The following is a 24,646-nucleotide window of genomic DNA, read 5'->3' on the forward strand; positions in this document are numbered from 1 at the left end:
CATTTGGCGAGATGCAGCACTCTCCTGATAATTCCTCAGAATTTTGCCAAGAGACCAAACAGCAGCTCCGTCCGAGTCCAGTACTCAGTTGCAAGCTTCTTGATAGCCCCAACAGTCTCTGCACTGGCACCGGAACACCTCTGAGCACGCTCGACAACACCAGCCAGCTTATTTTGCTCGCCGAGCATCTGAGACAGGTACAGAGAGTCGAAGAAGAGCTGAACCTTCAAGTCGCGCAGGCCCTCGGCTTGATCTGGATCCGGGCTTTGGGTCTCCAATTTCTCCGTGGAATTATCTTCCTTTTCCTTATCTCCGCTGGTAGTGGGCTTGTCAGCCTTGCTGAGAACATTTTCGCTGTCGAGATCATCCAAAGCAGATGAGATAGCTGCCTCAAGCTTCGTTTTCAATTCTTGCTTCAATGCATGCACCGTGGACGGATCCCACAGATCCAATCCGCAGGTATCCATCGAGGAGGTAAGCTGACGGAGGAGCTTGAAGCTCGAAGCCGAAGGCTGAACCGGTATGGCAGGCTTGCCTTCCCAGAGCGATCGGCCGGGTACGATCTTGATCTTACCTGTCTGGGGGTTGCTCTTCGGGGACGGAATCAAGCTCAGCGAGCCAGCCTTGGCGACTACCTCTCTTGCAAGCAACTTCTGTAGATCAGGAACTGTTTCGCTCGAGAAGACAAATTCTCCAGATATGAAGCCGGCGGGCATATCTCGCCGGACGAGTCGTATAAGTCTCAGTAGGAAAGTAGCTTTTTCGCTTGAATGCGAGGGGTTGAGCGACTTGAAAGCGTTGCTGAATGAAGTCTGGAGACTGGTAAATGCGTCGCGAACGGCAGAATGAAGAGAATCGGATAGATGTCGGGGGTCATCTTCGTTGAGTCGAGGTGAGATGTCCACATCTTCATCATCGACTTCAGCCCCGACCAGAATGTCGGACCATCTTGTGCGGCGTAGAGAGTCGATGGATTCGTTGAATTTTTGGATTGATGCGAGCCATGCCTGATAATTTGCAAGAACGGTAGAGACGTCTTCGTCACGACCCAATAATCTATCTGCGACGGTTTGTTTGAATGCCTGCGCGCCATTCATGTATTCTGCGGTACTGAGATCGGCATCCCAGAGAGATCCGACGGGTTTGTGATTGGTGTTCTCCCAGTCTGATATTATCGATAAAACTTGAGTGCCGACTTCGCCTAGGCTTTGTGCTTGCAGATTCAGGATTCTGGCAAGGTGGTCATTGAAGATATTTCGGAGATTTTCGAGGACATTTACTGAGCCGTGCATGATGGTTGAGCCCCATGATGATAGCCACAATTCCACAGTCTCTGCACGGAGAGAGAGGAGCTCGGAGAAATCGGTGCTGTGGGCCAGGCTCTTTTGGCAGCCTTCGGAGAATTTCTTAAAGGCCTCGAGTGACCATTCCTTGATCGATTCCACACCCTGGGTTCTGTTTAATTCGCTGAGCTTAATCCAGGGGGTGAAATTTTTCACATCTGGAGCCACCCAGCGACCAAGAAATTCCACCTCCAGTCCATCTATGCTCTGAATCTCTGGGTCGGCGAGGAGGGGTCGAGCTTTAAGTTTCAAGAGCACATCTGAGAATCGATGGGATCGCAAAACCTTTGAGGTCTGAATTGTCCGAACAAACAGCTGAAGAGCTCTGGGAATATTCTCACGAGATGTATCTAGCTGGCTAACAATGAGGTCCAGGCGCACTCGGTAAAAATGACGAATCGCATCATCGGAAGAAGGGCTTTCTACGAGGCAATAGGCGGCCAACGATTCAATGATAGTTTCTTCTGTAGCGCTTGCAGAGGCAAGGCGTTTATTAATTCGTTTGAGAAGTGTTTGTCGGAGGGATGCTACCTGCTTCCAGAGATCATCAAGGAATGGAGGGAGTGATTCATGTTTCGATATTGTGTTGTGGAGTGACCTGGAAACAACTAGAATCTTCGCAACCAACAGGAACGAACTGCGACGTCGCAAAAGCCGGCTGATAGAGGATGTACAGCGGTGAAGGAGAGAAAGCTGTGCTCCGAATGCGTGCTTCTTTGCGTCTATGCTCACACTATCAGCTACTGATATTTGATTTTTTCCAGTGTGAGTTCCATACCTTTCTCAGCATCGCCAGCCTTGATTTGCCGGACGTGAATGTGCTTCCTTTCGATAAGTCGAGGATTGCACTGGTGTCCAACATCGGTCAGAATGGATTCCACGTCTTGAATGTCTCGGTTCATGGCCACAATTGTCTCAGCAGTTCCAATTAAGTCACGATATCGCACCCTATAACCAAAGCATATATCAAGATTAGCGAAGGAACAGCTACTATGGCAAATCATTCACCTACCCCACGAGAGCTCGGAGTTTCTCCTTATTGCTCGCGATGTCCCGGCGCAGCTCCTGTTCCACACGGCGGACCGTGGGAATCGGGTATTGGAATGCATCATTCCATGACTTCAGGCTTTGAGGATCAGGGGCCTCAGGAGCCATGCTGATGGGATACGTGGTGAGACTGTTGGTTTACAGAGAACAAGTAGTCCATGCGACATGGATGCCTGAGCGCCTGAGACCCCTATGCACTAGGCCTTATCATTATCAGCACGTGATGGCAGAAAAAGTCCCCCGCCACCGAGGGGAAGCCGATTGTCATCAAATCGTCTTAGAATTTACACTATCAATTATCCAATATGCCAAAGATTCAATCAGACGCTACTACGGCAGAAATGCCATCCAACAATATCCCAGATCGTCTCCCATTTCCGCCAACCACCTACTCACACATCTTGCACTGCTCCTATCATGACTGGCATCCGCGGTAAGCTTCCAAGTATGACTCAATACCCAACACATAATAACGAAATTATAGGTACCGCACACTTGCTCCCAAGTCGCGCGTCATTCCATTGACCGCTCCTTTCGTTGAATACCTCCGCGCCGACGGCATTGTGCTTCCACCAGAGGCCGTTGCCCCAACCGACGACGATAACCTGGACACATTCTCTGATTCGGGCGAAGAGGAGGCCGATCCATCTACGGAGTGGCAGGAGATCCATACTCAAATCAAGAATACCATCTCGGATCTCGGCGGCATTGTCACACCGAAATTAAACTGGAGTGCTCCCAAAGATGCAACATTCATGGCTGCCACAAACGACACCCAATGTCGTTCTCCGAATGACATCTACTTGCTCCTGAAAAGCAGCGACTTCATCACCCATGATCTAGATCATCCCTTCGACGACTGTGTACCGGATGCAACTAGTGACGAACCCACGCCATCCACCGTTGACTCATCGCTGCCGGATGTGCCATATTCTCTGGTTCTCCGCAAATACGTCAACTTCAACCCTTCGCTCGAATTCCGTTGCTTTGTGCGCAACCGCGTCTTGCTATGCCTGACCCAGCGCGATCAAAATCACTTCGACTTCCTCTTCCCTATGCGCGATTTGCTCCGATCTCGGATCCAGTCATTTTTTGATGAGAAGCTCAAGAACACCTTCCCCGAATCCAACTTTGTATTCGACGTCTATATCCCCGCACCACACCAGCGTGTCTGGTTGATTGATATCAACCCGTGGGCGCAACGGACCGACCCATTGCTGTACAGTTGGTTGGAGATTCTCCAGATGAAGGATCCGATTGGTGTGCAAGAGGAAGAAGATGATGTGGCGGATGGGTTTGTAAGAATTTCACTTCAAGATGGTAAAATCGTCACTTCTGGCACGGCGGAAGACCTTGAAAAAGAAGATGATTCGGGTTCTTCCGATTCGGAGGAAGAACATCAAGGCGCCGAAGGAGATGACGAACAGGCTCCCTTCCTCCCAGAATTCCGTCTCATCAAGAAGGATGATCCGGAAGCATACGCATTCAGCTCCACTCAGTATTCGGCTCACAAGGTGCCACGGGAGCTGGTCGATGCTTCGCTTGAGGGGCCTGGCGGCATGAGTGAATTCATGGGCCAGTGGCAAGACATCTTGAAGAAGCAGGAGCAAGAGGATCGGACTGCTGGCAGTGACTCTGAATAAAACAACCTCGACTCAGAACACTGAGCGAGATAAAAGCATGGATTCTTGGCCTCGTGGCGTTAACTATAGCAGGGAGATGAACATCTGGGAGTTCCAAAGTCGGAACGTGGAATACAAATCAATCCACGCATTCTCTATGATTAAATATCAATTTACAGTTGTCGATGATGGTCACGAGTAGTTGTAATCGTCTACCTAGATGGACCTCTATCAGGGTATGTAAAAACAAAGGTTGAATGTTTATCACGCCCAGCAAACAGGGAGGTTTGATAAAGTTCCTCTTTGCATCCTTCTGAAAGGGATCAAGTTAGTGTATAAAGAGACAGTCAATCTGTTGAACGGTGATACCGAAAAAGAATCCCGAAAAGTATGTACTGAGTTGAGAAAACAGAACGGGCAGCCACAACTTCTGACGGCTAAGTAGAAAAATCCCCTTCAGTATTCAAAGTTTATGTCGCTTCTCACCAGATGCCAATTTCCGGAACTCTTCTTGCGGAATTCCCTTTAAAAAGCGCTCAAGGCCCTCAAATGCCTCAATGCCATTCTGGCGATCTAGAAGTTCCCTCTCAGGCCGTCTTACTAGCTCCTTGATCTTCAACATACTAGTCTGGTTCAAGTGCTCACCAAGATGATCACGAAGCTCCTCAAGCACCTTCTTCAAGAACCCATCGGAGTCCTCCTTCTTCCCGGACTCTGGCGTAATAACCTTATTTACAAAGCCAGTCGAAACGAGCTCGTCACAGGTAATTCGCTTGCTCATGATGAGCGCCTCGTTCGCTTTGGCGATGCCAAGACGCTCGACGAAGGCACGGCTTGCGCCGCCTTCGGCGACGAGGCCGAGCGAGGAGAAGGGAGCCAGGATGAAAGTGTGCGGGGCAGCATAGATGAAGTCAGCGTGGGCAACCAGCGCTGCTGAAAGACCGACAGCGGGCCCGTTCAAGGCGGCAACAAGGATCTTGGAGTGGTTGTAGAAGGTGCGTGTAACGTAAACATTATTAGCTACAAACCCTTTCAGGAGCTCGCGGTGGACTTTTGAGCCCAGATCGTGGCTGCCAGGACGTACGCTTGTTATGTCGGCTCCGCTAGACATGATATCAGTGTTAGATATGAACAGTAGGTTTTGTCAAGCTTGGATGACATACGCAGAGAAGAAACGACCTGTTCCAGTCAACACTGTGATGAATATGTCCTCTCTCGAGTTAATTTCACGTAAACGCTCGGCTAGAAGATAGTATAGGTCGGCATTGAGAGCATTTAGCTTGTCAGGCTGGTTGAGTGTAACGATCGCTACGCGATCTTGGTAGGTAAGGGTAATGAGATTCTCATTTGTCATTGTTACTGGATATTGCAGAGAGAGATTGTTCAATGGGATTTGAAAACAAACACGGATTGCAATGGTATATCAATAGTCTCTATGTAGGGTATCTGGGTACACCTTGAGTTTCCGAGGAGCCGAGGCCCGCGGTGAGCCCAATTCTTTGCCTGAGGCAGAATGAGCCAGTGTGTTTGTCTCGTTTGTTCAAACCCGAGTAGTCAAGCCCGTGACTGGTTCACGGGCCATGGCACCACTCGGCGATTGAAGATTGAAGATTGAAGATCAACCTGCACATTATCGCTGTTGTCTGTCTACTGGAACCAAGCGGTATTATCAATTGAGCACATACCAACAATATCATCGATCCTCAATCCACACTCTTAGCAGTATCTGAAGCCAAAACACCCTGAGAAAAAAAAAAGGGCAACATATCAAACCCATACAATGTCGTCGCAAATCTTGCGCAAGTTGCAGGGAGGCAACCTCGAGGTCTTCAAGGTGCGTAGTTCACAATCGATTCTCTCGAGCAGGAAACGCCAGTTCCGGTCTTCCATCGCTTGTCCTTGTGACTAATGAAGTCCATGTAGTTTGGCATGTACGTCCTCTTCCCCATCGGCTGGATGTACTATTTCGGTACCAACCTCGACAACCGCTTCTCCACAAAGGGATTCTGGCCCACTGCCGAGCAATCGCACAAGATCCCGTTGGATAAGGAGGAGATTGACCAGGAATTGACACGTATGCGCATGGTGGATGCCATGAAGCGGGAGCAGAGACAAGCGGCGGAGACACAGGCACAGATCCAAGCCACGCCGAGTCAGCAATGAAGCTGTAGCTAGTGGGTGTGATTGAGGGGAGCTGGTGGCGTAGTCTGAAATATGACACACGCCCAATGTATAAGTCGCCGGGGGGAAAAGGGCGTTCCGAAAGGAGCCGCTGATATTCTTCTTCCCTCTCGTTTGGGGGCTTGATAGTTACTGAGGACAAGCTTGGCATTGCGCTTGTGAGTTACACATGCTGATGGTGGGTTTACTTGTACAACACTCTGCTCTGGGCATCGAGGGCGTTCTGGGGTTTCTATTTTAAGTGTTGCATTATTCAACATCATATTGCTTTATTCTACCATCTACTACCTATGTAGCTGTACATCATTCTGGAAAAGTTTGCAAAAATCAACTTCAATCATGATCACGTTCCAACGATAACACATACAGAGGTATCAATCGACCACAGGACTCTGTCGGGAAAGAGGCACATTTATACACAGTGTGGTGTGGATGACCTAAGAAAAAAAAGACAGGAATTAATAAAAATGTAATCCGCCGCAGTGCGACAATGCAAGTCATAGGGATGCCGCAAGTTCCCAGAACATAACTCCAAACAAGCGCCGGCTGACAGGAAGAGTGGATACGAGGTGCGTTGGATATAACAAGCCAAGGGCATTAAGCAAGTCCTCTCTTTTGGCAGTGGAGAATGCAAGTGCAACAATTATTCGTGTCGGGCTTTTATTCACAGTTCAGCAATGCGCTTGGTCGTGGTGGCAGCGGCATTCTTTGCCGTCTCGTACACCATGTCCCCAATTTGTGTGGCAACGCCATTTTCGCCAAAGACCGAGTTGAACAAGCGCTCACCGGCCCAGTAGTAGTAGAGGCGGCCGTAGATGGCGCGGAGGTGGTCGGGGAGGTAAATGTAAGTGCCCATAGCGATCATGGTGACAAGACCAAGGAGCAGCGTGTCTGAATAGGAAGTGATTATCAGCATGACGTGCCACGAGCATTATGGATGGAAGACAAGCGCAACATACTGAAGATGAGCTTCTCAATCGGCGTAAGCATATATAGGGAGAAGGTCACCTCATACTGGTAGACCTTCAATCGCATCCAGCGGAGGATGCTAGACACGACCCAGACAATGAAGTCCATTGCTGCGGGGTATTCAAATGATTATAGGATGCTCTGGATTTTTGTCACGTCTTGCGGCTTGCGGTGCCGTTCGTTTGATTATTCCGTTTCCACCAAGTATCACCGAAAATACACGTGGGAATCAGATGCTGAAGACAGTCGTATCAGACACGGGCACTATTTGCCCGGACGGGGCGTGGTGTTGCGAAATGGAAAATTGAGGGATGGTGTTTCAAATCAACTCGGCTCGGGCAAGTGTTGACGTGAGGTCGTCGGATATCGTGCGGACGTAGGCAGTTGCGGGATGTTCGTTACAATCAGGAAGAGCGTATTGACATGGAGACGTTGAGGTGGATTGGTGATAGGAGGAAGGAAGAGAATGCGGATAAGAGCCGCGAAGCTGGGGGAATTGCAAACTTCCCCTATTCATGTTTGCCGCAAGGGTTTGTACCCAGTACCTCCCTTTGCCGCCACTTCACGCTGAAATCTCAGGTACTCGGTACTTTGTCTTTCGGAGTTTGTGCAAATTTGTACAAATAAGATATCATGACTTTATATAGTATTAACATCTATATTCATAGCGCATCCTTTATCTATCATTTCTCTGTACTCTGTAGATCTACTTATTTCCATCATTGGTCTCAATTGTACTTGTCCATACCTCGGTTTGAAGGCTAACAAAATTCATAGATGTACTACCAGCAGTTTTAAGTCTGTTTGATAATCAAGTTGATTAGCCCATCTAAAAGAGACCCAGTATCCGACTCAGAGTCCTTAGATAAGTGTTCTACTATTTATGGCCACCTTTCAAGTCCTCTTATTCTATCTGGTTGAAGTGAAGATAGCTTAGAAGTCTGCCCTAGTGAATACAGTCCTTATAAACAGCCAGCGCAAACACATCTAATGGCCTAAATCTCCCATTGATGTTAAATACCAAGCTTATACTTTCAAGTCAACCAGCTCACAACCTAAAGGAGCCAAAAAGTCAAGTCAAAAAAAACGCATACTTCAAGCTTATCTTATCGCCAACGTCGGCGGCAATAACCTCAACCTTGAACAAACCACACCACGAAGACCAAAGTAATGTTCTCTCACCTAAACTGGCGGGCATCGTCCCGAACACTAGCAGCCCCTGCTCGACTCTTCAGTCAAACCCCCATCGTCCCCGCAAAACCCCTTCCCCCACGCCTCAAGATCAATGATGCCGACATATCAATATCTTACCTAAAAGGCACCGGGCCTGGCGGACAAAAGATTGTACGTCTCAAGTCCCAAGCATATCCCTAGTCCACGCCCCCCCTCTCCTCTTTCTTCCTGAGCCCCATGCCATCTTCACCAGCAAAACAAAAACACTAATACAATCTAGAATAAAACCAACTCAGCCGTCCAAATCATTCACAAGCCCAGCGGGGTGGTAATCAAATGCCAGGCAACGCGCTCCCAATCGCAGAATGCGAAGATTGCGCGCTCGCTACTTGCTGATAGAGTCGAAGCGCGGGAGAAGGGGGATAATAGTCGGATTGCGATTAAGGCTGCGGCGGCGAAGAAGAAGAAGGCTAGCAAGTTGAAAAAGACGAGGAGGAAGTATCGTGAGCTTGGAGAGGGGGCAAAGAAGGGAGAAATTGTTGGGGAGAAGGAAGAAGAAGATGAGATTGAGATAATATGGGATGATGATGTAAAGGAGGGAGAGAATAAGGAGGCTACATCGGAGGTTGGAGATGAGTCCAGGTCCCCTGGGGAGTTCGGAAAGAGTGTTTGATGCGAGCTTTATCTTGTTGGGTGTCACGAGTCATGTACAGTAGATCTATTGCATTGGAGTTTGAGCGTTTACTTGTGAGAAATCAAAGTTCTCATGGACGTTCATCTATCGGAAAATCAAACAAACATTTATTTCATGGATCTAGGGTCTCATCGCAACATGCATATGGTGTAGTAGGGGGAGTTCGGGAAAAGGATCGCATTGCTCTGAAGGAGAAAGCAAAAACGCGGATTTTGAACTTTTTAGTTTCTTGGAAGGGAAAGGAGTCATTGCAAAGCCACTAAGAAATGTAACTTCCCAGCACAGTCTTCGACTGGTCGTCAAGGCGCTCCTGGGCGAATTGTGAAATACGGCCATTCTGCTTCTTGTCGGCTTCCTTCAGGTATGAGCCCACCCAAGCCTTGAGGTCGGCACCAGTCTCGGGCCACGGGTCCTTCTGCTGGGCACGGATGGTGTTCAGAGGGGTAAACCCAACACCAAAGGACATGTCTTCGATATCTGCATCATTAATGATATCATCCCTGCTTGCGGGCAGCGGGGGAAGCTCAAGGAGCTTCAGCAAGGCAGTGCAGGTGAAGCCCCATCCCTTCTGGCTGTAACGAGTGGCAAAGGCCTCCGAGCTGGCAAGGGTCTTGGTAAAGGAGACGATAGCTGTCTTCCGATCCAAGGGCCGAGCAAGCTTCTGAGTTTCAGGCAGGATGACATTAACATAGATAGGGGTGAAAAGTCTAGGCATTAATTAGTATGTGAGTAGTTTAAACAAAGCGGGGATACACACCCCTCCTGCACCTTGTCGGTGACCTGGATGACAAAGTCCGCGCTATAGCCCTTGTTGTCCTGTGCCGAGATGAAATGGAAGAAGCGGACAAAGCGAAGAGTCAAATTCTCTGTCTTGGAGTTCTGCAGACGTTGTAGAATGATCTGCATAATCATGACAAAGTAATTCTCAAGGGCAGTTCTAAGGAAAGTGAAGTCAGGTAACCGTCAATTTGGCGCCTGGGAAATTGGATACATACGGTGGGAAGTTGGCAACAACCGTCTCCAGGAGATCAAAGCCAAAGCTCTCATTGGCCTTGGTAGAAACTAGTTTCTGGAAGATACCAAGGATGGGCTCGATCTGGTTGTGTTCAATGATGAACTGCGAACCACGAGGAATGATCGAGGAAAGCAGCCGAACTAAGGCAGGAATGTTTCCCTTCGATTCCCACATAACGGGCATCAAGATAGGGCCAATAAGCTCCTGGTAGTAGGTGGGAAGGGTGCCGGATGGGTTGGCCTCGAGCAACGCCGCGAAAAGCTGGAAAACGTAGGGCATGAATTCTGAAATTTGTTAGTAAAAAGTGGTTTTGATAAAGATGTCTACTTTGCTAGTTTGACTCACCCTGCACATCATTCTGGAGAATAGCTGCGAAGGGCGCATAAAGAGCCTGCTCGAGCTTGTCGGGATTAGCGGGTGCAGCAAATCTGTTGCAAAGTTAGCTTTTAGCACCTCGAAAGCAAAACGTGTAGGAACGTACCGGATGAAGGCACCCAGGGCTTCAAAGTGGAAGTAATAGAATCGGGGGTTACTTGGATTCGCGCTGATGATATTGGTAATATTAATGAAGCGCTGGAGCACGACATCGGTGAAAGGCACCACACCCTCCTTGATAACAACCAAAACACGCATCACGCAACGCATCAAAAACTCATTCTCTTGCACCTTTTCAGGTGCTGGGTCACTCTGGATCAGCTGGAAGATGTGCTCGAGAAGATCCTTAGCAAGCGGTGTGATTTCAGTTGATGGGATGACCGCTTGTCCTTGGCTGTCGGTGAGGAAAAGAACTCGCTCCAAGGCAATGGCAGCGTAGGTGTAGACGACAAAATTCGACGAAGCCAAGTGCTTCACCAGCACAGGGAGAACCTGCTGCCACTGCTCCTTGGTGATGATGCTGCGGAAAGTGTACAAATACTTGATAGCGTCGACCTTCAGGATAGGGTGAACGCCATCCTCATTGATCAGATCCGCGGCGAGGTTTTGCTGGAAGTAGTCCGTGATGCTGATCAACTGGTTGGTGGCAGTAACACCGTGCGAGGAGGTTGCAGTGCCCTTGGCGGCGATAGCGGAGTAAAGGTACGTCGCTGTGTCCTTGGCCTTCCAGTTAGACGAGTCCTTGGAATACTCAGCCAGATAGTGCTGAGTGTACTTGAGGACAACCTGGGTTACTGGCTCTTCGAATTTCTCTGCAAGTTTGCGGAGGAAATCAGTGGCAGCTCGGCGTCTGGTCTCGCTGTCAGACCCTTCCAGGTCCCGTCGAATGAACTCAATTGGCTCATCCTCGAAGAGCTCTTCGTCTGACTCGCGTAGGCTCACATTCGGCAAAATGACCTTTTCAACAATCTGACCCAAGGTTTCTTCGGCTTGGAAAGAAGCGGCATGCTCGGGCATGCCCGCGACGGATGTCAAGAAGTGGAGTGCTCGGCTGACCAAAATATCATACTTGGTCTCCTGGCCGATGGTTGTGAGGAAGTTCCATGAGCTTCCAATGAACTGTCCAACGTGAGGCTGGAACACATCCATGTACTTCTGCACGTAGAGAGTCAAAGCCTCAAAGATTCCGGCGCGAACATATTCCAACAGACCAGCCTCCGTCTCATCGTCGGTGTGGAGTAATTGGTTATCATAGGTCAAGTATTTGAGAAAGATTGTTGTGATTCCGGAGATATTGTCTTCGAACATGGGAGGGAGATCGTGGGAGGAGAGGTCGTAGAACAGCTTCACCATCAGGTTGAGCTGAGTGAACCCTTGGGCCAAATTCTCTTTGTTTGTCTTGTTTTGCTCAAGATAGCTGTCCAGTGCCTGGAATCGGTTAGCATTCGACCCACCGAAGCAAAATTGAGAAAATTGAAGATACCTCAAACAGGGCCAGGAATGGAGTGCCGAACTTGCCGAGAACGTGGTTGATCTCAGTATAGAGCGCATCGGACTGGAACAAAGGTCTCCATCTCTTGAAAATTGAGTGCGCAACTTGCAACACACCAATGTTGACGGTGGGGTTGCCCGGTGACAGCTTTGAGACGAGGTCCTGAAAAGAAAAACCCATCGTCAGAGATCTCATAACAACGCCTTGTTGAATTGTGACTTACATCAACTAGTGTATCCCACCGCTCCCAGAAGTCACTGTCGGCGATAACGCTAACGGCCTCACCCAACTGGCTTTGAATTCCTGATGGAACCGAGATCATCAAGGAGATCAGCTCGCGCTTGAGAGTTGTGACTTCATCCTGTTGCAGCTTGTAATTTCCATCTTCGTCCGTCCAGTTGCGCTTGATGAAGTTCTTGAAGCACAGAGCACTAGCAAGACGTGTGTTGTAAGGTGTAGTCTCTGATGCGGTGATGTGCAGAAGCTGTAGCGAGAAACCGGGTTTCTGTTCTTCCTGACGAAGAGTGATCTCGGCTGGAAAATACCTCCCGTCAACAATACTTTCAGGATTCAAGCTCAACTTTTATAACTTACCAGCCTTGTTTTGCCTGGGGTCCAAGCTTGCCTCTAACAGAGCTCCAAGACCCTCCGCCATCTTGCTACGTGGGGTATCAACACAAGCGAGGGGAATAGATGAAGAAAGTGAAAGAGAAAAGAACAGATGGGCACAGATGGGAGTTAAGTATTTAGGGGCTCAAAGGGAAAGTAGGTGTGTTGACAATCACAGAAGGAAAAAGATAGAAGATCCAAGGCTCAAAGTTAATACAGCGAGCGCTCAATAAATTGTAACAACCCACATAAACACTGGAAGTACGCTAAGCCCAACGTGGTTAGCATGTCACATGCTTGAGCCTCGCAATGCCTCAGGCATGACGCTTGATCTTCTAAATGAGAGCTCTCTGCGTACTTTAAAAAGGTACAAGTGGCGTTATATTGTAAATAGTTGTTTGATTCTCTATATTCATATGCTTTTCGTGACAATTACAAACTCCTGTGGAACCATCGTTGGGAACAATTAATGCTTAGAGAACAATGTTGCTAACGCCGTTAGCTAAATCTGTCTCCTTGGCCTGAGACAAAGCCTTAACCTGATCGAAACAGCCGGCTGCAGCAGAAAGGAATCCGAGGAATGGTTTGCTAGGTGCCAACACACGAGAAATGTACTCGGGGTGGAACTGAACACCCACGAACCAGGGGTGGTCCTTCAGCTCGACGATCTCCATGCGCTCACCCTTGTCATCCTTGCCAATGAAGTGGAGACCGGCAGCCTGTAGCTGATCAATATACTGGGGGTTAACTTCATAGCGGTGGCGGTGGCGCTCATCGATAGAAGTGCGGTCCAATCCGTAGAGAGAACGGAGCTTAGACCATTCGGAATTCTCCTGGAAGAGAGTAGGACGGGAACCAAGACGCATAGTACCGCCAAGGTTCACTTGGTCGATCTCAGGCATGTACACCACAATGGGATGGGTAGTACGCTCATCAAGTTCAACCGAGTTGGCACCCTCGAGGCCACATACATTACGAGCGTATTCAATCACGGCAATCTGCATGCCCAAGCAGATACCAAGGTAAGGCTTGTTCTTGGTACGGGCGTGGTGGGCAGCACGAATCATACCGTTGGTGCCTCTGGTGCCGAAGCCTCCTGGAACCAAAATTCCATGGGCGGTGTGGACATCGTACCAGGCCTTGTGGTACTCCTTGGAATTGGCCTCCTCCCACTCGGTTTCAAGATGCGAGGCATCGACCCAAATGATGTTAAGCTTTCGGCGAGAAGCCATGGCTGCGTGCTCCAGGGACTTGATGACAGACAAGTAAGAGTCGTGGAGAGTGACATACTTGCCAACCAGAGCAATGTTGACAGTTTCAAATGTGTGCTCCTGCGCAGTCGTAAGAGTCTTCCACTGTTTCCAAGTGGACTGACCCTTAAGCAACTGAGTCTGAGTGATCTCAAGATTCTTCATGTTGAGAAGGTCGCCAAGAACACCAAGGAAACCTTGCTGCTCAAGAAGTAGAGGGACATGGTAGGTAGAGCTGACATTATGCACGCCAATCACCTGCTCGGTCTCAACCTGGCAGAACATGGCAATCTTATCAGTGGTGGCCTTGTCAAGGGGTCTCTCACAACGGCAGGCAATGAGATCCGGGCTCAATCCAGCTGAGCGAGCGTCCCGGATAGCCTGCTGGGTAGGCTTAGTCTTTAATTCATCGTGAATTACGGGAACCAGCGAAACGTGCTAGAAACGGGTCAGGATTGTCTAAAATCAGATGGTCTGTTGGCTGAACATACGATCTGGACGAAATTGTTTTTGCCAGCCCGACGACGCAGCTGACGCAGAGCCTCAACGAAAGGAGCACTTTCAATGTCACCAAGTGTGCCACCAAGCTCGATAACACAAACATCCGGCTCCTCGTTGGTGTCGTCGGCGGGGGTTCTAGCCACACGCTCGATCCATTCCTGGATAGCGTCTGTCAAGTGGGGCACAATTTGCACCGTGCGTCCAAGGTAATCGCCGCGGCGCTCCTTCTCGATCACATGCTTGTAGACCTTTCCGGTTGTGATGTTGTTATCCCTTCCAAGGGTAACTCCAAGGTAGCTAAACCGCAGGATTTCAATTAGTCTCGGATACTTTGACTTCAAATAAACCCCAGGGAGATAAGAACGTACCGCTCATAGTTTCCGAGATCAAGATCCGCTTCACCACCGTCGTTCAACACGAAAACCTCTCCGTGCCTATGAAACTATCATTAGTAACAGACAGCACTCAAAAATAAGGATTGATTAACCGCATACTCGGTAGGAGCCATTGTTCCCGCATCGACGTTCATATAAGGGTCGATCTTGATGGAGGTGACTCGGGCACCCTGAGTCTTCAGCAGCAATCCGGTACTCGAGGCTGGAGAAAGTTAGACCGAGCGGACTTTTTCTAGCTTGATTTATAGAGAGGTGTACCAATTACACCCTTCCCGATGCCACTGATAACACCTGTTATCCAAGAGTCAGTTGCTAGTTTTTCACAATATAGATCGACCCGGAATAAATACCTCCAGAAACCACGACGTACTTCATCCTGGCGACGATGAGGATGAAAAACCCGACTGAAACAAAAAATTTCAAATTGGATATTGAGTTTTAGCAAAGAATGACCAGTGTAACCAAAGACCCTCAAAAAGAAATGTAGGGTGCCGTTCCTGGCTTCTGCCAAGGGGGAAGAAAGAATGAAATAATTTTTGAAGCCGCAAAAAAACCGCCTCTCCAAGGTCACCGCCCCCCACCTTGATTGACTTTTCTGCCCTCCGATAAGTATGAGTCATGTGATTTGGACGGGAAAAAAATTGCGGAGAGAGGCGATGTGCTATGATAGTTTGTACTCTGTGGAAGGAGAATCTCTTGAGAAAACAACATTTAAACAGCCTGCCCCTACCTCTATGTGTAGCCTCAAGCCTTTCACACTCATCTCTAACAAAAGTACAAGTAACAGATCTGAACTTAACCTTATCCACCGCCCTTTCTGCCACATAAATGGGCGGTGTGCAACACAAGTGCCAAGTACATCAGGTGATTGGGCTGGAATATCTTCATCTCCGGTACGCGATTGCTAACCCCCTCAATCCACATCACATCACTTGCTTGTTGTGTCATCAACCTAGTGGGGTACTGGTTCCATTGATATTCATCATCGGATCTTGTGATCCTGGCCCAAGTCACTATCCGCTGCCGATCAGGGTCGTTTTGCGCACCGACACTGATCACCATATACCCACTGTCGCAGATTGCTAGGCATCATATGTGTCCCTATATGTGCATTTTCTTATCATACAAGCTACCTATGTAGTCAAGAGCTCTTGTCTGTTACCTATAAAGAGTAAAAATACCCTATCTGCCCTTCGATGTTGCCTATCATGGATGGTGCAATTCCTGGACTAACTTGGATGTCAACTAGTTCACAAACTGCGCTTCTCCTGACTCCACTCTCTTTCAGCCACTGAGCGGATGTCTTCCGATGATGTTCCACACTTCTCGCAACACAAACCCTCGTCAACAAGCTTTGCAGATGTATTCAAAACTCTAGGTGTCGGTCGACCCAAATCGCATTCCCCAGTCTCATTACAGGAAAGCAGCAGTGACTCATTGTCCCACACGGAAAGTCGCGGAACGAATCGGCGTGCATACGGATCCGAATCAATGCATCGTGGCAGCGTTGTGTCGAGTTCCTCGGACACTCCCAGTGGCCTGGATTTCGAGACGTCACTCCACAATCTATCACAAGGGCAAAACTTAACCCAAGCGATTGAGGAGGCGGAGATATTACTAAAAGGTCTTTCATGGTTTGGCTCCGAGCAGTCCGTGTTGCTGTGGGAGGCTGCTGAGTACCTCTTTCATCATGAAAGCTCGTTGGATGCTCGGCAAAGTGGTGCCAGATTATTAGAAACGATCGCGGCCCGTCAAGATCTGTCTCCGTCAGCTAGACGGCTGGTTTTTGAATCGATAACTTCTCCAGCCGAGCCGGATGTGATTTCTGCGCGCGTACAGTCGTTGATCTCTCTATCAGATCATGGCAGGAAATTGGATTTCGCGGGCTCCTCAATTCTCCTTATCATCTCCTTGTGGATTGTTCCCTTCTATGAGACAATCGCATCTGCGCGATCAAAGGCGAAAAAGGGAAAAGTGGTTAAACCACATGGACCCAGTCACGATGAAGCAGTGTTTGGAGATCTCTTCCAATTTGCAGTTGACCTGATCACTTTGCAGAGAAAACAGCCAACCCAGGATGAGATCGAAATGCTTCTTGCAGAAATCTTTGCGGTTTGCAAGAGAACCAGTGTTGCAGCGGATCTTAAAAACTCCTTGGCCGTGTTCGACGCTGTCATTATGTATGCCGATGTGCCTGACATAAGCTTCCCAACTCTCCTGGATGTCCTTTGCAGCATCCATGCATCAGTCAAACCTCTCTCTGGGCCCACCTCGCGAGTAGTGCGCAATCTGGCCAAATCACGAAGACAGGCTGAGATGGTGAACACGCTTCATAAATTCCTGAGAGATTCGTGCGCCATCGAGCAAAGTCGGAACTTGAATGTCCTCCGTGGCACGCTTTATGTGTTCTCGGATTTTGTTCGTGCTTATGGACAAGATGGCATTCCCGAGCTTCCATTTGACCAACTGATGGAGTCATTGCATGTGATTGCCCAAAAAGACGATAGCAGAGTGGATGCCGACCTTTTGGATCTGTGTCTCAACATTCTGGAAGGAGACTATGTTCGAGTCGCATTAGAACGGGATTGGATGGCATTTGCTAATCTTCTCAAACTCTGTTCTCGCAGGCTCGTAGACGAGTCAGTGCCGTCCCCCACTTCTGCGACTAGCCCTCAGCTCAAACCTACTTACGACGAAACCAAGTCCTACATCCTGGCAAATCTCATCCGCATTGCTTCTGTGCTTGAATCACAGTGGGAACAACTCAACAGAGAGCAAAAACAACATGCGGTCCGGTTCCTCACAAACATATACCAGCACATTGAGCCTCCACAAGCTGAACTCATTCTCCACTCGATGAGAGAAGACAAATTTTGTGATCCTTCCAGTAACTCAAATTGGGCTCAGCATTGCCGTGAGCTAATCGAGTGTTACGTTCAACCACGAAAACAAAGTTCGGACATCCGTATCCTAGCTTTGGACACGTTGAAAGAAGCTCTTTCCGGCCATGAGGATTTGCTGTTCTCCCAGGAGCATGGCCTTCTCGGGTTTCTATTGAAGGATTTCTCGGCAGAGCATGACTATCTTTTCTTAGAGTCCCTGGTGTCTTTGTTAACCGACCCTGCCATACAACATAGTGATGATGATACGTTCAATTTGCTGATAAGCACCATCGGAGCGCCGATGCAGACGGAGCTCAATCGAGACGAACCGCGCGAGCATCCTCCAAGCCATGGGTCTCAACGTCGTACGTCCACCACGAGCGTCTTGGAGTTAAGCTTGTCAAACGTCTGTGCTGTGAGTCTCGTAAAGATGATGCTGCGTGCCTTGAACTTCTCCTCGGCCAAAGCTGTGATGATTTTCGAGGCACTTCTAGACATTGCTCAATCTCCAAGCCGACCAATAGATTCTCGTTTGACGGTCTTAAAGCTACTATTCCGACTGCGATGTGACTCGGCCGGTTCAGTCACGGTCATATCAACATCGGAGAGTGACTTCTTGATGAACGTGCTGGGCCGCAATCTCGACGCTGGCTCTATGTTACAAGCCCCCGGCGATAGCTCCGCCCGCGAGATTCCTCAGCAAGAGAATTCACCAGTCTCACCAACCGGAAAGAATCCACCGAGAGACTCTGCCTCAACCCCTATTTCAAAGTCGGCCCCAGGGCGCGGCTCAATCTCTGCCCGTGGATCAAAATTGATGGCCCCAGTGTGGACATATGCGCTACCACAGGTGCTTCCAGAGCAGCCACCTGGAGAATCTAGCCCTGTGGTGTTTGCCTACGCCCACCTGGAGGAATCGACCCCCGCTGAATCACCAACAAGAGAAACAAGAACCACGGGGCTATTGAAGGTCAAGATGTGGCTCGAAGTTGTGATCACCTTGTTACAGCGAGAAGCCGACTGGGACGTTTACAGCTATATCCTCACTCATATCGGACCTCAGCTTGGCAACAAAGACTTTTTTAGCGATGCCATCCCTCAGATCACGCTCCTTCGCAGCATTCTGTGCGATCAGGTCAAGAACGGAACTTTCCACGAGCCTCCTGAGAGTACCGGATTGAAAAAGAGCGATGTTGCTGCCTGCATCTTCGACGCGCTTTGCATGCTCGTCAGCTATCACGAACACTTTGCCAAGAGTGAAGAGGATGATCTCGTCCGAGCTTTCATGCAGGGTATCATCGGATCATGGGGCGGCACATCCCGTGGGTGCATTCAAGCACTGTCACTCTGTTGCCATGAAATCCCAATGTCAGTCACGAAATCCTTGAATAGCATTCTTGATAGGATGTCAAAGGTGATCACCATGTCAAACATTGCCGTCCATATTTTAGAATTCCTAGCCCTGCTTGCCCGATTGCCCGATGTTTACGTCAACTTGCGTGAGGAGGAGATCCGCACTGTGTTCGGCATCTGCATTCGGTTTTTGCAGACCTCTCGAGAGCATCGGTACAAAGCCGCTGAGTTGGCAGCTAGGGCCTCTTTGTCGGCCCAATCCCCTCAGTCTAAGCTGATTACGGGGGCAAAGGAAATCGCCGCCCATGCAGCTGAGGCTGTCGAGACCTCGCAAGATGGAATGTCGAAGTACATCTCGAATCTCACCTACCATGTCATGGTCTTCTGGTTCTTGTCTATGAAACTCCAAGATCGATCCAAACATGTGAATTGGATTACCAGCAGGCTCATCTATCACGATGAACATGGAAAAGAGGTGGTGGAAGAACAAAGCCAAGTTTTTATTGATTTGATGCAGCGAGTTGCTTATTCGGATCTCGGAGAGACCATCCCTTTCGAAACCTTCCCTCCCTCGCCTGAGGATGGCCCGGTTGCAAAGAAATCCTGGATTGTCGGCATGAGTATCGTCACTGTCGAGAGCGCCGGATTGTCTGGATTGTCTCAGATAACGAAGCGCCAGGCATCAGGTACCACCTACTCCGTCTATCAACAGCGGACGGCCCCAGTTTTGCCGCATCAAGCTCCTCCAACTCCAGATGCTCATTTGCATTCCGACTCCATGCGCACGGCAATTCTTCCGAGTCATATCATGCTTCAGCTGACTACCACTGCCTTCCCTACGCCTTCTGTCATGCAACCCATCCCGGTCCCAGAAGACGACATCACTCGACGTGCCATCAGTAACTTCGATCGCACCGATATTGTGGACGGTCACCGGATCGGCATTGTTTATATTGACAATGGCCAGACAAAGGAGGCTGATATATTAGCCAACACTGGTGGCTCTGTGGATTATGAACATCTGCTGTCAGGATTGGGAACCAAGGTATCGCTGCGGAACCCCCAGTTCAATCCACAAGGATTGTATGCCGATACTGATGGAGAATACACTTACGCTTGGCGGGATCGGGTGACTGAAATTGTGTATCATGTTGCCACGATGATGCCCACGGACTTTGACCGTGACCCAGCCTGCGTCAATAAGAAACGAAATCTTGGCAATAACCATGTCACCATCGTGTTCAACCGGTCCAACTTGCCCTTCAACTTTGACACCATTCCATCCGAGTTCAACTCTATTAATATTGTCATCACCCCGTCCTCCCGGATTGCCTACGACGAAAGTGGCAATGCTGATGGTGAGACAGACCCGCAAAAGCTCCACTACAGCGTGCAGGTCCTGAGCAAGCCCGGATTCCCAGAAGTCTCACCTGCTGCGGCACCAAAGGTCATCTCCGGCAAGAACCTGGCAGCCTTCGTTCGCATTCTTGCCCTCAATGCATCCGTCTTCTCGCTTGTCTGGAACAACAAGGGTGGCGAGCACACCTCATCCTGGGCCACCCGCCTGCGGGAGATCAAGAAAGTTCGCGAGCGGGCTCTTGCAGCCCACAGCCACGGCTCTGAGGCCACCGAAGGGGCTTATCCAGGTCTACGGCGGAACACCAAAGCCAACATCTTCTCCGAGGAACTACCCTCTCGTGTCCCTCAAGTGCAGACCGATTTCGCGGCAGAATGGAATGCAGCAGCCGACACGAACATTCTCCAGAATTTGGATTTCTCCCGCTGGGCCCGCTGATCTTTTTTTTTTCCGAGAGTCTTGCTGATGACCATCTTGAACGAGACGACTTCTATGGCCTCTCGTCTTCTTTTTACTGCCCGTATCTACCAAAAAACCCTCTCCTTTCATTACTATCTTATTCTCTCCTTATCTTACACCACTTCTCCTGCCGAGAAATAGCCGAGTTCTTTTTTTTCCCCTCTCAATGACCAATGACCCCTATAAACGACTTTCATGTACATAATCTTGTGTTGATTTTTTTTTTTTCGTGATGCAAGACACTTGTTGCATTTGTAAATACCCCCTTCCCGCCCCAAAAGTTTTTTTTTCTTTACAATATTGTGCCTGTGAGCGACTGTCGCGATGAGGATTAAGGTCTTATTTGGTGAAATAAATCAGTATCTTATACTGGACTTCAGATGATGCTTCTTTGTTTTGTATCAGATAATAGGGAAGCACATCGCTACCGCCTCCTACCACTTGGTCTGAATTGTGGAAACAGCGTGTCTCTATCCTAGCGATATGATATGAAAGACAGTGGCTCGTCTATAACCAATCTACTCCGTAGTTGACTGTGTCCCCTGCAAAGATACTTTTCTCAGCGTGCACGCTTCATTTGCACCCGAACGGCTGGTGGGTCACCTCTCGGCAAACTTTGAGGATCCTGTGTCCGTTCGTGACCTATCACCGAAGAACAAATTAAGCCCCTTTTGATCTCTTACCCTGGTTGGAAGGTATCCTCGTCTCTTCCTGGGTTCTCAGTGAGACATGCGACTTCGCATGCTATTTCACTCGACAGCAAGGAGGTGAGGTTTGGGTTCTTGGTTACGGGATTTCGGTATGGAGTACATCTTCGAAGAACCACTCCTGTCGATGGGACTCGCCTTCACAGGACCAGATCTCCCCATGACCTGCTTACCAGCGTGTGTGTCATGCCACCATCAACACTAGAATCGACACTGAACTGATCACATCTTAAACCCAGCCCTTCCCTTGGACTCTGACAGGCGATTCAGTCGAAGGGTTTGACGAGTCCCATGAATTTGCCCAGATTTGTCTGGTCTACTTTCTCCCGGGGACTGATCCAATTTCTTTAGTTTGGAGCCCATTTTCACCCTTTGAGCGAGTATGTCCCCGACGGGAGACATGAAGCTTCTGAGTTCTCCAGTCTCAGATTCTCTACATTGAATCTATGTCATTTCCCCATTGGCAGATTAAAATACAATGGTCGTACTTGTGTTTTGCTCGAGCAAAACGCGCTAATATAAAAGGTGAAATTGCGATGGTCCCACTTTAAAGTGGTTCCAAGTTAGATGACATGGGCTACACCCACACGGTGAAATTCCACGCAATGGAGCGAAGACGAACGCGAGTTACGCCTCCAAGACTCGGATCTTTGGTCGAAAAGTGACTCTAGTCAATTCCGATTCCCTAGGGACAGAATCCCCCCCCCCCATTTCATCGGAAATAGGAGTCTATAAATAACCGCCAAAGAGCATGTCTCAAAAGACTCCGTCCGGATAATTTAGTTAGATGAATTACTAGGCAGAACTTTCCCAGCCAATATTACAGGAGTACGGGGTAGATGGCCGTGAGATATTATAAAACACTTTCTTCCCCCCTGGGCATCTATCTCTATCATACTGTCTTTTCTGACTGTCTGTCTCTACATTCTGTCCCTGACCTTCTTTTTCATTCTTTTTTTTGTTGGAGATTTACATATCTGCATTCGTATTTTAATTCGATCTTTCCAAAATGCTGCGCTACTTGAAGTATGCCGCTGCAGGCTTGGCCGCTGCGACTCTGGTCTCAGGCCAAACGTACACCAACTGCAACCCAATGAAAAGTATGTCTCCCCTTCACCAATGGAAAAACAAAAAGGACCCCCCCCCCCCCCTCTGATACTTGGATAGAAACTTGCCCGGCCGATGCTAGTACCACCGAGTCTCACCACAGCTTCGACTTCACCCAGAGCTCGGGATTGAATCAGTGGACAACCACTGCCGGCACCGTCAAGACAGGTCCAAACGGAGCCGAGTTCACCGTCAGCAAAGAATTCGATGCTCCCACCATCCAGACCGACTTCTACATCTTCTTCGGTGAAGTGTCGGTTACCATGAAAGCGGCCCCTGGTACTGGCATTGTCAGCAGTATCGTGCTTGAGTCAGATGATCTCGACGAGGTTGACTGGGTAAGTCCATCTCCTACTCCCTCTACTACGAACATGGAACCCTAATTTCCATATCAGGAAGCCGTTGGAGGCGACACCACCCAAGTCGAATCCAACTACTTTGGAAAGGGAGATACCTCGACCTATGACCGCGCAATCTGGCATCCTGTCTCGGTCCCACAGGATGCCTTCCACACCTACAAAGTTGTCTGGACCAAAGAATCCATTATCTGGTCCGTTGATGGGAAAAACCTCCGCACTCTCTCCTACAACGACGCGAAATCCGGCACCAGATTCCCCCAGACCCCCATGAACGTTCGCATCGGGATCTGGGCCGGCGGTGACTCATCCAATGCGCCCGGCACCATTGAATGGGCCGGCGGCAAGACTGATTACAGCAAAGGTCCCTTCACCATGTACATCAAGGACGTTACTATCGTCAACTACAACCCGGCGGACTCTTACACCTGGGCTGACCAGACCGGCTCTTACGAGAGCATCAAGCTCACGGGTCCTATTAACTCGACTTCGTCGGCGTCGACTTTGTCCACTTCATCCACTTCTGAGACTGCCTCGATTGCTTCGACTGCCTCGATTGTCTCGACTGCCTCCGCCACTTTGAAGACCTCTTCCGCTGCTACTTCGGGGTAAGTTGAGACTTCCTGCTCGTTGTGATGTTTTTTTTTTTTTTTTTTTGTTTTGTTTTTCTTTTTCTTTTTCTCTCCTGGTACGATAGCTAACCGCCATGATCCTATAGAAGTCACATCGCTGCTGCCAGCACTGCCACGCCGTCTAGCGCTGCCGTCGGCCCCAGCTCCAGCGCCGGCGCCGGCGCCGGCTCTGGCTCGGCTTCTTCTAGCTCCACTTCCCCCTCCGCCTCTCCGGCCTTTAACGCGGCTTCAAACTTGAGCGCTGGCAGCTTGAGTATCTTGTCTCTCTTGGCCGCCCTCTCTGGGTTCCTTTTCGTGTAGATTAGTTACCTGATATTGGATTGTATCTATATATCTACTGCCCTTGACAGTTGAAAGATGGTCTATGATTTGGACTTTTTTTACCGTTATGATCTTTGCTTCTTTCAAGGTTCCTTGATTGGAATCGTCTCTAAACAATTGTAGATCTAGAAAATCCCACCATTCCTCATTAGGAAGGTCCACGGGTGTTTGAAGTCACATCCCGTAACTCCGTGCTTTCTTTCGATCGCCCGCCTCCACTTCTCCACTTCTCTTTTTCTCCGTCATCTCCATCTTTTCCTCGTTTTAATTCATCAAGGGGCTCTATCTCTGCCTTTGTTTTTTTTTTTTAAATCATCGTTCTCTCAAAGGGAAGGGAATCACGCATGTCTATCCGAGACATTCCAGATCTGTCTGCCTGAATGTTTCAATCACAATGGTACCTGTTGAGCCACAAGCAGATCTCCCCGAATCTCTACACCCAGTCCCTGCTTGGGGTGGATTCGTCCCCTTTCCTGAACGTGGACCGTCACAACCTGCCGCTCGTGTGCTCATGTATAGAGTGCCTGCGGCTCTTGTCGTGTGGACTTGTTGTGTGGTTGTGTGTTTGGGGACCTTGACTTTCTTCTCTGCTTTATTACATCCTTCAAGCCATAGTCCGTTGGGGGCCGTGATGATTTTGATTTCCAGTTTCCAAAGCTCCCTGTGTCTATTCATATATCTCAGTACACAGTGTAGCATGCCCGGTGGGGGGCATCCCCCGTCGTGAAGATATAGATCATCAAATGGGATACCAGATTGCATTATGTATAATTGGTTGGTTTGATAGACCGTAGTCACGATTATTA

At 49.1% G+C, this 24,646-nt stretch overlaps 10 protein-coding genes across 10 annotated transcripts; 5 read left to right on the plus strand and 5 right to left on the minus strand.

Annotated features, from left to right (window-relative positions):
* Window positions 1-35: 35 nt before the first annotated feature.
* On the minus strand, window positions 36-2,498 carry Pdw03_0246 (Vacuolar protein sorting-associated protein 51; the record flags this gene model as incomplete). Its single annotated transcript, XM_014681950.1, has 3 exons — window positions 36-2,065; window positions 2,122-2,291; window positions 2,356-2,498. 3 exons carry the CDS (start codon window positions 2,496-2,498, stop codon window positions 36-38), a joined length of 2,343 nt encoding a protein of 780 aa, XP_014537436.1.
* Window positions 2,499-2,695: 197 nt separating this feature from the next.
* Pdw03_0247 (Cell cycle control protein Cdc123) lies at window positions 2,696-4,033 on the plus strand (the record flags this gene model as incomplete). Its single annotated transcript, XM_014681951.1, has 2 exons — window positions 2,696-2,823; window positions 2,875-4,033. The coding sequence occupies 2 exons, from the start codon at window positions 2,696-2,698 to the stop codon at window positions 4,031-4,033; spliced, it is 1,287 nt and encodes a 428-aa protein (XP_014537437.1).
* Window positions 4,034-4,475: 442 nt separating this feature from the next.
* Pdw03_0248 (Peroxisomal D3,D2-enoyl-CoA isomerase) lies at window positions 4,476-5,366 on the minus strand (the record flags this gene model as incomplete). The annotated part of the gene is made up of 2 exons (XM_014681952.1): window positions 4,476-5,115; window positions 5,176-5,366. The coding sequence occupies 2 exons, from the start codon at window positions 5,364-5,366 to the stop codon at window positions 4,476-4,478; spliced, it is 831 nt and encodes a 276-aa protein (XP_014537438.1).
* A 426-nt stretch (window positions 5,367-5,792) lies between these two features.
* Pdw03_0249 (Putative Mitochondrial cytochrome c oxidase assembly factor) lies at window positions 5,793-6,175 on the plus strand (the record flags this gene model as incomplete). Its single annotated transcript, XM_014681953.1, has 2 exons — window positions 5,793-5,846; window positions 5,936-6,175. 2 exons carry the CDS (start codon window positions 5,793-5,795, stop codon window positions 6,173-6,175), a joined length of 294 nt encoding a protein of 97 aa, XP_014537439.1.
* A 682-nt stretch (window positions 6,176-6,857) lies between these two features.
* Pdw03_0250 (Small subunit of serine palmitoyltransferase-like) lies at window positions 6,858-7,270 on the minus strand (the record flags this gene model as incomplete). The annotated part of the gene is made up of 2 exons (XM_014681954.1): window positions 6,858-7,084; window positions 7,153-7,270. The coding sequence occupies 2 exons, from the start codon at window positions 7,268-7,270 to the stop codon at window positions 6,858-6,860; spliced, it is 345 nt and encodes a 114-aa protein (XP_014537440.1).
* Window positions 7,271-8,332: 1,062 nt separating this feature from the next.
* Pdw03_0251 (Peptide chain release factor class I/class II) lies at window positions 8,333-9,008 on the plus strand (the record flags this gene model as incomplete). Its single annotated transcript, XM_014681955.1, has 2 exons — window positions 8,333-8,506; window positions 8,616-9,008. The coding sequence occupies 2 exons, from the start codon at window positions 8,333-8,335 to the stop codon at window positions 9,006-9,008; spliced, it is 567 nt and encodes a 188-aa protein (XP_014537441.1).
* Window positions 9,009-9,288: 280 nt separating this feature from the next.
* On the minus strand, window positions 9,289-12,566 carry Pdw03_0252 (Chromosome segregation protein Cse1, putative; the record flags this gene model as incomplete). Its single annotated transcript, XM_014681956.1, has 8 exons — window positions 9,289-9,736; window positions 9,787-9,966; window positions 10,025-10,328; window positions 10,390-10,472; window positions 10,526-11,847; window positions 11,903-12,073; window positions 12,135-12,445; window positions 12,506-12,566. 8 exons carry the CDS (start codon window positions 12,564-12,566, stop codon window positions 9,289-9,291), a joined length of 2,880 nt encoding a protein of 959 aa, XP_014537442.1.
* Window positions 12,567-12,993: 427 nt separating this feature from the next.
* Pdw03_0253 (CTP synthase) lies at window positions 12,994-15,041 on the minus strand (the record flags this gene model as incomplete). Its single annotated transcript, XM_014681957.1, has 6 exons — window positions 12,994-14,208; window positions 14,262-14,568; window positions 14,640-14,705; window positions 14,766-14,868; window positions 14,925-14,957; window positions 15,017-15,041. The coding sequence occupies 6 exons, from the start codon at window positions 15,039-15,041 to the stop codon at window positions 12,994-12,996; spliced, it is 1,749 nt and encodes a 582-aa protein (XP_014537443.1).
* A 924-nt stretch (window positions 15,042-15,965) lies between these two features.
* Window positions 15,966-20,696, plus strand: Pdw03_0254 (GTPase activating protein (Tsc2), putative; the record flags this gene model as incomplete). The annotated part of the gene is made up of 1 exon (XM_014681958.2): window positions 15,966-20,696. The coding sequence occupies one exon, from the start codon at window positions 15,966-15,968 to the stop codon at window positions 20,694-20,696; it is 4,731 nt and encodes a 1,576-aa protein (XP_014537444.2).
* A 1,737-nt stretch (window positions 20,697-22,433) lies between these two features.
* On the plus strand, window positions 22,434-23,819 carry Pdw03_0255 (putative glycosidase crf1; the record flags this gene model as incomplete). Its single annotated transcript, XM_014681959.1, has 4 exons — window positions 22,434-22,524; window positions 22,592-22,869; window positions 22,927-23,495; window positions 23,606-23,819. 4 exons carry the CDS (start codon window positions 22,434-22,436, stop codon window positions 23,817-23,819), a joined length of 1,152 nt encoding a protein of 383 aa, XP_014537445.1.
* Between the last annotated feature and the right edge of the window lie 827 nt (window positions 23,820-24,646).

The sequence above is a fragment of the Penicillium digitatum genome, chromosome 4, assembly GCF_016767815.1.
Source record: "Penicillium digitatum chromosome 4, complete sequence".
Classification (NCBI taxonomy): Eukaryota; Fungi; Ascomycota; class Eurotiomycetes; order Eurotiales; family Aspergillaceae; genus Penicillium; species Penicillium digitatum.